Source organism: Trachurus japonicus, chromosome 19, assembly GCF_045865225.1.
Source record: "Trachurus japonicus isolate A0001 chromosome 19, Traja_1.0".
Lineage (NCBI taxonomy): Eukaryota > Metazoa > Chordata > Actinopteri > Carangiformes > Carangidae > Trachurus > Trachurus japonicus.
Window position 1 is genome coordinate 1,818,773 of NC_140925.1, and position 13,759 is coordinate 1,832,531.

Sequence of the window (13,759 nt, forward strand, 5' to 3'; positions counted from 1 at the left end):
GCTGCACACAGATCGTCTTACACCATTAACACACACACACACACTTCAGAGAGAGTGTGTGTGTGTGTGTGTGTGAGAGACACCAGAGACCGGCTGCTGGTGTCCAGTTTTCCTCTCCGGCTCTCGGTCCATCTGTTGTTCTGCAGTTCTGGAGTCTCTGACCTCACACTCACCTGAGCTCCAACATGGAGGCTGCAGCGTCTGTCGCTCGCTGTCACGTCATCATCACACAGAGAAGAAGGACTATACTGCAGCAAAGCATCATGGTCTCATCTGTGTGGTCATCCTCTTGACCTGAAACAGTGATGAAACCAATTCAACAATGAATCAATCGTCAAACACCATGAGAATCAGCTGCTCGCTCCTCCTGTGTCGTTGTGATTTAAATATATTTGATGTTTTTTGTTGTTTTTGTTGAAACGACAGATGAACAGATTAAGATGAAATGTAAAGACTGAGTCGTGGCGACGTGTGTGTTTGACCTTCTGTGTGTTTGTAGCTGCCGCCGCCAGATCCCGATTCCTCTCAGCTCAGTGATCAGAGAACTGGAGCATGAGCACATCGACGAGGCCGAGTCAGACTGAGAGATGTACAGCACAGAGGGGGGAGGGGGAGGGGGGAGGAAGAGGGAGAGAGAGGGATGAAAGTGGGCTAATGAAGAGAGGAGGAGGAGGAGGAGGAGGAGGAGGAAGATGGAGGTCAAATGGAGAAGAAGGAAGTCGAGGAAAAGAAAAATCAACAGACTTGGTTGTACAGGGATGTTACAGAGTGAGACCTCTGTCCCTGCACAGAGGATCTTTGGTTTTCTGCAAAGATCTTTAACGTTTTTCAGTTTTTTACGTTTATATCTGGGCCACATTGAGAAAAAACTTCGAAAATAAATTCATAAATTCGTAAAGTTGTAAATTTATGACTTTATTCTCGTAAAATTACCAATAGTCGTACATTTACATTTACATTTACATTTACATCTAAGTCGTACATTTCCTACGAGAAAAAAGTCATAACATTACAAGAATAAAGTCGTAAATTTACGACTTTATTCTCTTCTATTTTTTTATTTGTCAATGTGGCCCTAATTACGATGGAGTATTAGGGTCACATTAAGAAATAGAAAGAAATAAGAAATAACAAAACAAAACACAGACTTCGAGAATAGTCGTACATTTCCGAGAATAAAGTCGTACATTTCCTAGGAGAAAAAAGTCATAACATCACAAGAATAAAGTTGTGAATTTACGACTTTATTCTCGAAGTTTGTGATGTTTTTATTCGTCAATGTGGCCCTAATACTCCGTCGTATATATCAAACACACACACACACACACACACACACACACACACACACACACCCTCTTCCTCAAGCAGTTTAACATCCATTAAACAAATGAAGGTCGTTTCCTTTTCTCTGCTCATGAACATTTAAATGGATTCTCTGACTCGCAGCCAAACGCTTTGTGGTGAAACAGGAAGTGACACGTGGTCGTCCAGGGTCAGCTGACTCATCAGAGTGTGTTTCTCTTATCTGAAACACACACACACACACACACACACACACACCTGACATGATGATGATGATGATGATGATGATGATGATGCAGTTGTGCCTCAGCCAATAGCAGTAAAGTCTGATTAGATTATTGAGTCTTTAAACGTCTGGAATCGAACGGTCGACGTCATGAGATGTTTTATCTACCGACTGAAAGTGTTCAGTGTGTGTGTGTGTGTCTGTGTGTGTGTGTGTAGTAGTGAGTTGAAGTGCAGGTGTGATGTAACTGTTGTGCGTTGTTGACTCCAACCTACATGTTCAATAGGAACCAGACGCTACGTTTTCCCAGTTTCCCCTGAACGCAACCTTTCACCTCGTGTTCAGAGGAAAACAGCAGCGTGAAATCAGAGCGAGGAACTGAACGTGTGAAATCCAGATGTTAGAGACACAGCTGCTGCAGCTGAGTGTGTGTGAGTGTGTGTGTGTGTGTGTGTGTCTGTCTGTGTGTGTGTGTGTGTGTGTGTGTGTAGTTGTTGTTGTTGACTTCAGGGGGAGAAAACCGAGTCAGAGTGGGTTCATCAGTGTTGAATCCTCCCGTGTCCACGGTGTCACAGCAGCAGTGTTTGGGCACGTTACTGTTAAAAAACAATTAGTTATAGTTACTAGTTACCTTCCCCAGAAAGTAACTGAATTAGCCTACTACATTATAAAAGTAACTAATTAGCAGGAAAAGTAACTATTGCGTTACAAAATGCTCAAATATGTCAATTACTTGGACTCTACACGGCTCTACGGCTTGTTTCTGACCAGTTGATGGACTGAGTCAAATGTGTTGATAACAAACTCCACTTTAACAGGTGTATTATTATTAATGTAAGTGACGGGACTTCTTGAGTTAAATAATGGAGCTTTTTATTGTCCGTAATGGTAACAGAGTTATAACGGGGGACAAGTAACTTTTTTGATTACTGTTACTAAAGAAATAACACAGTTAGAAAACGTGGCTGCAGCATCGTGACTGGATTTTGACTGGTATAAGATGAATGAATTCTGTTTTTAAAGAACGTGTCTAAAATTAAAAAAATATATATAAGTATAATCAAATCATAATATCCACAGGTTCAAAAAAGGAGTAGGAAGAAGTATGCACTTTTTAAAAATCCCACCTCTTTATATTCATCATGGTTTTTATATATATATTTATCTACTACATAAATATCCATATCCATAATGTATACTATCACATACGTTTTTATTCCTCATCTTCCATTCACCTATTGAGAAATACTTTTTTAAAACATCTTTTTAAATATATTCATATTTCTACTTTTTGTAGTTTTTATTGTTATTTAAAGGGATAGTTCAACATTTTTGGCAAATTGGCCCATTGCCATAATCCCTATAGCCATAGCAGTAGGTTTGTTACCTTTAATTGTCGGTGCAAGCTATTTTTAGAACGGAGGAGCAGAGCCGTGAGCTACAGAGGCTCATTATGGGATTTCTTGGTTTCCCTCATCAAACTCATCAAATACACTGTTGTGGTGTCTCTCAGCCTGTGACTGTGACTCAGCAGAAGGGGAAGTGGTGACTCAGCGTCTTCTATGGGAAACACTTGATTAGTTTATTATGTTCCCCTTTTTTTTTAAAAAGCAGTGCATGATGGGAAACTGTTGAATAAGCTTGTTTCTGTCTCTGTGTGTGTGTGTGTGTATCTGTGTGTGTGTGTGTGTGTGTGTGTGTGTGTCCTCCAGGACGAGCAGATGATGGTTATTATTAACAACGCTCTCCTCTCATGATGTTCTGTTCTGTTCTCACATCACAAGTTGTTCAGGAGTCGGAGCTCATGATGCTACGGTGGCCTGGAGGGACAAACAAACCGCCGGGACTCAGCTGCTTTTTAGTTCAGCTTCTTCTTCTTTTGAGATGGCGAGTTCTGGGAAACGGAGGCGTCTCATTGGCTGTTTTTAAATTTCTGTAAATAATGAATTGAACGCTGTTAATAGGGATAGTTCAACATTTTGGCACATTAGCCCATTGCCATAATCCCTATAGTCATAGCAGTAGGTTCGTTACCTTTAATTGTCGGTGCAAGCTGTTTTTAGAACGGCAGAGCAGAGCCGTGAGCTGCTCAGAGCTACGCTACGGAGGCTCATTATGGGATTTCTTTGTTGGTTTCCCTCATCAAACTCATCAAATACACAATCCAACAACTCCACAACGCTCTGGTGGACAAGTTGTGAGCTGCACATTCACCACGCTATGAGATAGTAACACAACGTTACCACACAGAGTTGTTTTAGAGGGAAATACAGAGACTGTTGATGAAAAACTGTCCCTGAAGGCAACGTGCATCAGTGGTTTTGCATGAATTTCCCTCTAAAACAACTCTGTGTGGTAACGTTGTGTTATTATCTCATAGCGTGGTGAATGTGCAGCTCACAACTTGTCCACCAGAGCGTTGTGGAGTTGTTGGATTGTGTATTTGATGAGTTTGATGAGGGAAACCAATTAAGAAATCCCATAATGAGCCTCCGTAGTGTAGCTCTGAGCAGCTCACGGCTCTGCTCCGCCGTTCTAAAAACAGCTTGCACCGACAATTAAAGGTAACGAACCTACTGCTATGACTATAGGGATTATGGCAATGGGCCAGTTTGACAAAATGTTGAACTATCCCTTTAAAGAGCCGCTGCAGTGGCTCCGCCCACTTGACCTGCAACGACCAGACACCTGAAACAGACCCGCCCTGTTCTGTACTGCCTTAGGGTGTGTGTGTGTGTGTGTGTGTGTGTGTGTGACGGGTGTGTCTGAATACTGTCTGTCATTATCTCCAGCTGGTTGTTTGTATTAGGGGTGTGGTGCATGTGTGTGTGTGTGTGTGTGTGTGTGTGTGTGTGTGTGTGTGTGTGTGTGAGAGAGAGAGTCAGTGGTGGTTAATATGTTAATCACACACACACACACACACACACACACACACACACACACACACACACACACACACACACACACACACACACACAGGCTCTTCTTGTTCTTGTCTTCAGGGGAGTCTTTTTTATCTCTTGGCTGAAGGATCAGACAGGATCGTTCACAGATGAATGTTTTACTCTCTTTATATAATATAATATAATATTATATTATATTATATTATATTACTGTATATTAGATCAGATTAGGTAGTTTATAATATAAAATTGTTATATAATATTGATTTAAATCTTCATGTTGAAGCTGAAACCAGCAAATGTTTCGATTGTTTCTTGATAAATAGTTAATAATAATAAATAGTTAGTTAAGTTGCTTCAGTTCATGTCAAACTTTCACTTTCATGTCTCAGGTGCGTCGAGGTCATGAACATGTTGTTTTACATATTAAACAAAGCAGAAGATGAAACACTGATGTTATTTATGATTTATAGTTGATATATAACATTGATTTACTGATTTAAATCTTCACATTGAAGCTGAAAGCAGCAAATATTTGGATCTTTTCTTGATTTCTGATTTATTTCAGTCATGATTATTGATTTTTGTTAAAGGGATAATTCAACATTTTAGCAAATTGGCCCATCACCATAATCCCTATAGTCATAGCAGTAGGTTCGTTACCTTTAATTGTCGGTGCAAGCTATTTAAATAGGGAAATACAGAGACTGTTGATGAAAAACTGTCCCTGAAGGCAACGTGCATCAGCGGTTTTGCATGAATTTCCCTCTAAAACAACTCTGTGTGGTAACGTTGTGTTATTATCTCATAGCGTGGTGAATGTGCAGCTCACAACTTGTCCACCAGAGCGTTGTGGAGTTGTTGGATTGTGTATTTGATGAGTTTGATGAGGGAAACCAAGAAATCCCATAATGAGCCTCCGTAGCGTAGCTCTGAGCAGCTCACGGCTCTGCTCCGCCGTTCTAAAAATAGCTTGCACCGACAATTAAAGGTAACGAACCTACTGCTATGACTATAGGGATTATGGCAATGGGCCAATTTGACAAAATGTTGAACTATCCCTTTAAGTTGCTTCAGTTCATATCAAACTCTTTTCTTGCAGCCGCGTTTTAAATATTTAACACTGATGTTTTTATCTTCTTCCTCTTCCTCCTCCTCTTCCTCCAGCTCCGTGTCTCCATGGTGAAGTGGGCGGGGTCTGATGTCAGCCTCTCCTCTCGTCCTGGACGCTGCCGTCGCCATGCCGACCATGGTTTCTCGACTTCCTAAGTTCGGCTCGCGTTCCAAACCCGGCGCCGCTCAGACGGGTCCGACCGCCGCCGTCGCCGCCGCCAACACCAACACCGTCACCGTCACCGCGGCAACAGGCACCCGCCTCACCAACGGCTTCTACCATCACCCCGGGCCGGCGGCGGTCGTCAACGGCGACGGCCTCGCTGCTGCTTCACCGCCGTTGACGTTGACGACTTCTTCTTCCGCGTTGAAGCAGAACGGATTCATCCGAGCGCCGAGCGCCGCGAGCAGCAGGATGGAGGCGGAGCGCCCTCGCCATGGTAACGCCCCCCATCAGTATTATTATTCCCAGTGGCAACAACAACAACAACAACAACAACAACAGGTGGGTCTTTTGTACCTGTCTTGTACTTATTTGTGCTCATTACAGTGTGTACGCTGAGGCCTGGGAGGCAATAACTCTTGTTTTTATTTTTATTTCTTATCTGGGAGATGTGCAATAACTGATGCTTGTTTGTTTGTTTGTTTACTTTTTAATCTTTTTAACCCTTAACTGGGTGTGTCATGAGTGTGTGTGTGTTAGGGCTGGGACGATACGCTTTTCTCCCGATTCGATTCTTCTACGATTTTTTGGATGGCGATTCGATTTAAATTGCGATTCTACGATATTGGCGATTCTCTCTATGATTTTTAGTCTTTAGCATTTTTAACATTTTTCTGCACACAAACACTGTAGGAGCCTATAAATTAACATACTCCGTTATAAAGTGAACTTAAACCCTTTTCAAAACCTGGACTCTCTGGATGTAAAAAAGGTTAACAAATGCACATTGCACAATATTAAAAAAAATCATTTTTTTTTTATTTTTTTTCAAAATAAAATTTTTTTTTTTTTTTCAAAAATCGATTTAAAAATCGTCAAAAAAGATATCGCGATATGTATGTGAATCGATTTTTTCTCCCACCCCTAGTGTGTGTACATGTCAACTGTCATTTATGTATTTTATGTATATTACGGCAGCTTTTTTACCGTGCACCGAGTCCACAACAAATTTCCCCTGTGGGACATTAAAGTTTATTCTATTCTAACAACAACAACAGGCGACGGCCTCGGTGCCTCAGGGCGACGCTAAAAAGACGACGGCAGCAGGAAGAGGGCGTGGCCTCGGACCGGCTGTGACATCATCATCATCATCATCATCATCATCCAGAACACTTCCTGTTTCTAAACCGGCGGCGGCGGTGGCGTTGTCCAGGACGACGAGCAGCAGCAGCAGCGGCGGCGGCAACGGCGCCAAGACGACCCTGAACGTCCCTCGCAGCGGGACCGCCGCCGGGTGTCTGAGACCGCCGCCGTCGCAGCGTTCCGGTCCCGGGTCCCGATCCGGATCGCCGCTCCAGAAGAAGACGCCGGCCGGCCGCTCGCACTCCAGCGACCAGCTCGACTCCGCCCCCTCCTCCGTCCCGCTGAGCGACGGCGACCGACTCCGCTCGCGCAGCCTCACGCAGGTCCGACAGCCGCCGTCCCCCTCCTCGCCGTCCGTCACCATGGCGCACGATCGAGGCCTCGCGTCTCAGGCTCCGCCCACAAGGTTTGGTTTTTTTTGGGGTTTTTTTCATATTGTAACAATGTTTCCAAGACTACCTGTATGTAGGGACCAGAGCGCCGCCGTTAGCTCAGCTGATCCAGACTGGAAGTCACGACCGGAAGTTGCTCTTCTTTGTGTGTATCATTTCTCAGATTAAAAAAACAACTCAGTAACTCAAATGGTCCATGATAAAATATTGTTTTTCCAGCGGGTATTTTAGTTACAACATGATTGAGCTAACTAAATATTGTTTTGCATGGATCGTTCATTAAGTTATTGAGTTATTAAAAAACCCTGCTAACGGCTAATGGCTAATGGCTAACGGCTAGTGGCTAGCGCCGCTCCTGCTGACAGCAGACCAGGAGAGAGAGAGAGAAAAAAGAAATGAAATGTCGTTGGTTGGTGCTTTGGTTGTGTTTAGGCAATGAAGAAAGGAGTTGGTTAAGTTTAGTAAAAAGAGCAGGTAGAGGCGAGACAGGCCAGAGAGATAATATACACGAAGAAAAGCAACTTCCGGTCGTGACTTCTGGTATCGATGAGCTGAGCTATGGCGGCGCCCTCGTCCCTGCACACGGGTCCCTCTCCAATGTTGGGTAGCTTTATTTTTTTTTTGTTTTGTTTTGTTTTTGTTTGTTTGTTTTTTCCTCTGGTTTAGTTTAGTTTAGTTTGTTCCTACGCAAGTATGGAAAAGTATGGAATTTGATTTCATACATTTCCAGGTCTGTAAAAGTATGTAAAACAGAAGCTACTGTATGGAAATATATTTATTTTATTAATCTTATCTTGGTTTGGTCTTATCTGAAGTTCTTTGGGTTATTAATTATTTTGTATCTAGCTACGATCTCCGGGAAATGATTTGGTTGCATATTAGCAGACACATTCAGAATAATGAAAACAAATGATACATTGCATGCTCTTTTTTATATTATGCACATCTATCTATTTACTTAAATATCACAAATTATTTGATTTTTTTTTACCGAGAAGTCTGGAAATTAGAGTCTGGAAAAAGTCTGGAATTTGGAAATTTCAAATGTGTAGGAACCCTGTCATTAGCTTGTTTGTTTGTTAGTTGTTGTCTTATGTTTGTGTTATGTTATGTTATGTTTTATATTGTAACAATGCTGGGTAGCTTAAAGGGATAGTGTCATTTTTTTAAAAGTGGAGTTGTATGATCTCCAAATAGCCCCTAAGTACTTTAATTGCAGTAGAAGACTCTCTGCACTCCTCCCGTTAGCAACGCCAGCCCATAATAGCCCTGCCCAGAGATTTACAACATACAGTGTTGTGAACAGACCCAAAGAAACGGCCTATTTTCACGGCCTAAAAGAGGTTTTACCTGAAAAAAAATACACAGTTCCATTGTTCACTATAATATAATTTTTTCCAGCCCCTCTAAGTGCAGGAAAAACACAGTTTTTATTTGGACCTAACCAACTCACGTATCCCTCCGCCCAGGGTTAGCGCCCGCCGATCAGCAGTTGGTTAGGTCCAAATAAAAACTGTGTTTTTCCTGCACTTAGAGGGGCTGGAAAAAATTATATTATAGTGAACAATGGAACTGTGTATTATTTTTCAGGTAAAACCTCTTTTAGGCCGTGAAAATAGGCCGTTTCTTTGGGTCTGTTCACAACACTGTATGTTGTAAATCTCTGGGCAGGGCTATTATGGGCTGGCGTTGCTAACGGGAGGAGTGCAGAGAGTCTTCTACTGCAATTAAAGTACTTAGGGGCTATTTGGAGATCATACAACCCCACTTTAAAAAAATTATACTATCCCTTTAATGTGGTATGTAGGACAGGCATTAATATCAGCATTATGCTTCTGCCTTTTCAGTCACTATTTTGTCGATAATGTTTGTAGCTATTGTGTGATGATGCGACTGAATAAAGAATTTCAATCAATCAAATCCAGGAGGTCAGGGGTCAACGCCCCCTCCGCCCTAAAGAAGCCCCTCCTCCTCCCCGGCCTCGGCCTCGCCGCCGCCGCCGCCGCCAAGCCCAGCGGCGTCAGCTACAAGCTGTCGCGCCCGTCGCTCATCAACAAGTCCCGCCCCCTGAGGGCGACGACGGCCAATGGGGCGAGAGGAGGAGAACAGGAAGTGAAGCAGCGGCAGAGAGGAGGGGGCGGAGCCGAGACACCGCCGTCCACGGGAAACAGCGCAGGTGAGACGGTGATGTCACATCTCGTCATACGTCTTTAAAGGGACAGTTCAACATTTCTTCAGATCCTCCTCTAACCATAATCCCTATAGTCACAGCAGCAGGTTTGTTATCTTTAATTGTCGGTGCAAGATATTTTTAGAACGGCGGAGCAGAGCCGTGAGCTGCTCAGAGCTACGCTACAGAGGCTCATTATGGGATTTCTTGGTTTCCCTCATCAAACTCATCAAACACACAATCCAAGTTTTAGAGGGAAACACAGAGACTGCTTGATGAAAAACTGTCCCTGAAGGCAACGTGCATCAGTGGTTTTTCATGAATTTCCCTCTAAAACAACTCTGTGTGGTAACGTTGTGTTATTATCTCATAGCGTGGTGAATGTGCAGCTCACAACTTGTCCACCAGAGCGTTGTGGAGTTGTTGGATTGTGTATTTGATGAGTTTGATGAGGGAAACCAAGAAATCCCATAATGAGCCTTCGTAGCGTAGCTCTGAGCAGCTCACGGCTCTGCTCCGCCATTCTAAAAACAGCTTGCACCGACAATTAAAGATAATGAACCTACTGCTATGACTATAGGGGTTATGGCAATGGGCCAATTTGCCTAAATGTTGAACTGTCCCTTTAACTCATCCACAGAGAGCACCCCGGAGGCTCCGGAGACAGGGGGGCTGCCCGCCGACCCCGTGTCCCAGGCAGAGGTGTCGATTGTGGGGGAGACGCTGGAGGACATGTCCCTGTCCTCCACCTCCTCTCTGGACCGGAACGACACCAGTCAGGAATACATGGACGACTTCGACCTGGGTAACGAAGACCGGGACCGTCAGCCTCGCGTTCTCATCTCTAATCAATAGATAGATAGACTTTATTATTAGACTCAAGGTCCATTAAAAAAAAAAAAACACACATACAAATTTAAAAGAGACAGTCATACCAGTGTTTCCACATGGCTGACTGGTATCTCACAGCACTGAGTCCAGGATTGGTCAACAGCATTAAGACAGAATTTTGTGTGTCATTCAGTCGACAGATGAATTTATACATCAATTTCCGCAACAGAGCATGAAAAAACACCAGAACAATTTATGTTTCAGCACATTGGCTTGTGTATATAAAATACGCCGTTGCCTGTACATATCCTCATCATCACACAAATCATCAGTGATGATGTGTCCCAAATACTTAACAGTGTGACAAAAAGGTAATGAAAGAATGAATGACAATGTGTTTATTTTGGTCAGGTCATTCAAAATTAAAAGTCCACCAGAAAACATCAGTTCAACTAGAAAAGAGACAAACCGAAAAGGCATGGATGAAGCTATCGCTTATTTTCGCCTACCTACCCTTCTTACATGATCATCTTATTCAGATCACATCATTCAAAACATTCCCTTTTTTTAAACATGTTCACAATTTTACAAGGTAACAAGTTGTTATACACTTTGTACATTATCAATGCTATTTTATAATCCACTAAGTCCATAAATTTGAAGGCTCTTAATTTAATAAATAATTCATTTGATGGTTCTCTATAATTTGACTTGGTGATAATAATCCTTACAGCTCTTTTTTGAAGAATAAAGATCGGTTTAGTATGGGTAGGATATGCATTCCCCCATATTTCTAGACAGTACGTTATGTAAGGAACAAACATTGTACAATACAGAATATACAAAGCACGCTGGTTCAACATATCTTTTACCTTGTATAATCAATTGCCATATTATACAAGGTAAAAGATCAATCAATCAATAATCGATCGGTGCATTGATCCGTTTTCCTGTTTCTCCATATTTGTCAACAGGAAGTGGCGGCGTCGGCCTGATGCTGCTCTCCTCCGCCAAGAACGACGAGGACGACTCGGGGCTCGACCAGTCGTGCGCCAGGTTCGACGACGACGACAAGGTGTCCATCAACGGCGTCACCAAGGCGACGGGACTGTGTTTCCTAGACGACGGTATGGACTGGACCGGCATGAGGCTCAGTGGTGAGTTTGAGTTTAACACGACCGGCGCAAACACCGGGAACAGAAACGTTCAGTTAAAGGGATGGTTCACCCAAAATTCAAATGTCCCTCATGATCTCCTCCCCCTCACGTGGACTAAGGGCTGGGAGAAGTTTCAGAGTCCTCCGTGGCTTCTCTGAGTTACAGCGGGGCAAAAAGACACACCAAAAACCATCCAAATACCTCCATGCTGCTCGTCTGTAATGTCCGTCTTGTATTGAAGCCCCGACCTGAGAAATTGTTCCGAAAAAAATTGAATAAGTCTATATTTCAAGCTCTCGCCCGAAGTCAGCTGAGACCGTGACCCTAGTGCAGGATAAGCGGTATAGAAAATGAATGAATTTATGAATGAATGTTTTAAGCTTGTTTGTAGTGGAAGCTCCCAGTGTTGCTCTGCCGGAATCTCACGTGATGTGCGGAGCCGTGAACTGGGTGTCTCAAATCGCGCAAGATTTGGACAGACTAGGAAGAGCAGTGCTGGGAGCTTCCGCTACAAACAAGCTTAAAATATAGACTTATTTAATTTTTTCGGAACAGTTTCTCATGTCGGGGCTTCAATACAAGAGGGACATTACATACGAGCAGCATGGAGGTATCTGGATGTTTTTTGGTGTGTCTTTTTGTTACGAAGACAGTTGGTATCCATTCACAACCGTTATATGGACATGCACTGCTACGCCGAGACCCCCTGTAACTCAGAGAAGCCACGGAGGACTCTGAAACTTCTCCCAGCCCTTAGTCCACATGAGGGGGAGGAGATAATGAGGGACATTTGAATTTTGGGTGAACTATCCCTTTTCAAGATGTTCGTTTGTCTCCAGGCGACAGAGCGGAGCATCATGGGACGCGTCGCCGCCGCTGCAGTCAGCAGGAATTCCACGACCAGGTACGACTCAACACACCGCCACTGTTTCCTGTTTCCTGTTTCCTGTTTTTCAGAATAAAATGTCATTTTCAACACCTCTACCTCCGTTGTTCAGCTGATGTAATTATGTCGTTAAGACGCCGCCGCCCTGGCGCCTGACTCACCTGTGGACGACCTCGCCCACGGGTGTGACGGCAGCTCGACACGTCAGTCTCATGTTGAACCGAGACTGAGCTTAAATCATTAGATGATTAATGTGAAACACTGAGTGTCTCTGTTCGTCCTGCTTCACTCTCACTCAGCTGATCAATAATAAACCATTAAAACCCATATATAATCACAGAAACACTGAAATCGTTTTAATGTTTTGCATTATTTGTAATTTCATTATGATAATAACAATAATAAACTTTATTTATAGAGCACTTAAAGTTAAAAAAAATAAAATAAAATAAAATCACAAGGGAGAAAATTTAACATTAAAATGTTTCAGCTGTATAGAAACAAACAGGTGGGAAACATCCAGCAACTCAGTTAAAATCAGGAAAAGCTGAACAAAAGCAATGTGTTTAAAGTAGAGACTTCTCCCTCATGCTGATGAATACTCTGAAGTAGTTTTTTATTCCTCAAAGGTCATCTGGAGACCCGGGAGGCCGGTTCCTAGTCCGACCAAAACTTTATATGAGAGTAATAGAGACTGACACAAAAACGTCCATAAAACTACACAACAACCATTTAATATTCCTCCACACTGCTCGTCCACTGCACGTCCAGAGTTTACTGGAAACTACCTCATTTAGGACATTTTTACAGCCTAAACAGTCCTGTATCGCCTCGGGCAAATTCAATACAGGACTGTGTATCTCCCTTCAGGACCCTTGGTCAGGAAAAAGGACTACAGGAGTGTGTCCTGGACCATATTACATACATTTACATGCATTCCCACATTTCATACACCCACAAATACATAGAAACATAAAACCCCACACCCACATTTACATATGCATTCCCCATGATTATGTTCTTTTCATCTTCTTATTTAGTTCTGTAATGACTGAATTTCATTTTTTGGTGAACTATTCACTATTCAGGAAAAATTAAAAGACCAGAACCAGGAAACAGGATGTTCTTAAACTTAAACAGAAGAAACTACGAGACGCAACATCTGAATGATTAAATTCAACAACCACATTAAACCTCCTCATAGTTGATCTGGTTTATGTGAAACTGAGTCCTCTCCCCCCCCCTCCTCCCCCCTCCTCCCCCTCAGGGCGGCTCCTCCCTCGACCTCTCCCCCTCCGACAGCTGCGGCTCCGGAGGAACCTACATGTGGGACGAGGAGGGTCTGGAGCCACTGGGGGGCGCCGTCACCTCCATCGCCTCCATCAACACCAACGGCAACACCACCCACCACATCGGCAGCTTCGACTCCGACCTCAACAGCATCGTAAGGCCGCCGCACATCTGGACACAGAT

At 43.2% G+C, this 13,759-nt stretch overlaps 1 protein-coding gene across 1 annotated transcript in view; it reads left to right on the forward strand.

The window, feature by feature from the left end:
- Positions 1-5,671: 5,671 nt before the first annotated feature.
- Positions 5,672-13,759, forward strand: part of LOC146967113 (uncharacterized) — a 33,102-nt gene continuing 25,014 nt past the window's right edge. Inside the window, exons 1-7 of the mRNA XM_085762174.1 lie at positions 5,672-6,049; positions 6,766-7,256; positions 9,168-9,418; positions 10,053-10,217; positions 11,218-11,400; positions 12,240-12,304; positions 13,554-13,730. Of these exons, the coding sequence (XP_085618300.1) occupies positions 5,672-6,049; positions 6,766-7,256; positions 9,168-9,418; positions 10,053-10,217; positions 11,218-11,400; positions 12,240-12,304; positions 13,554-13,730 (1,710 nt within the window). The remainder of the gene's footprint in view (positions 6,050-6,765; positions 7,257-9,167; positions 9,419-10,052; positions 10,218-11,217; positions 11,401-12,239; positions 12,305-13,553; positions 13,731-13,759) is intronic.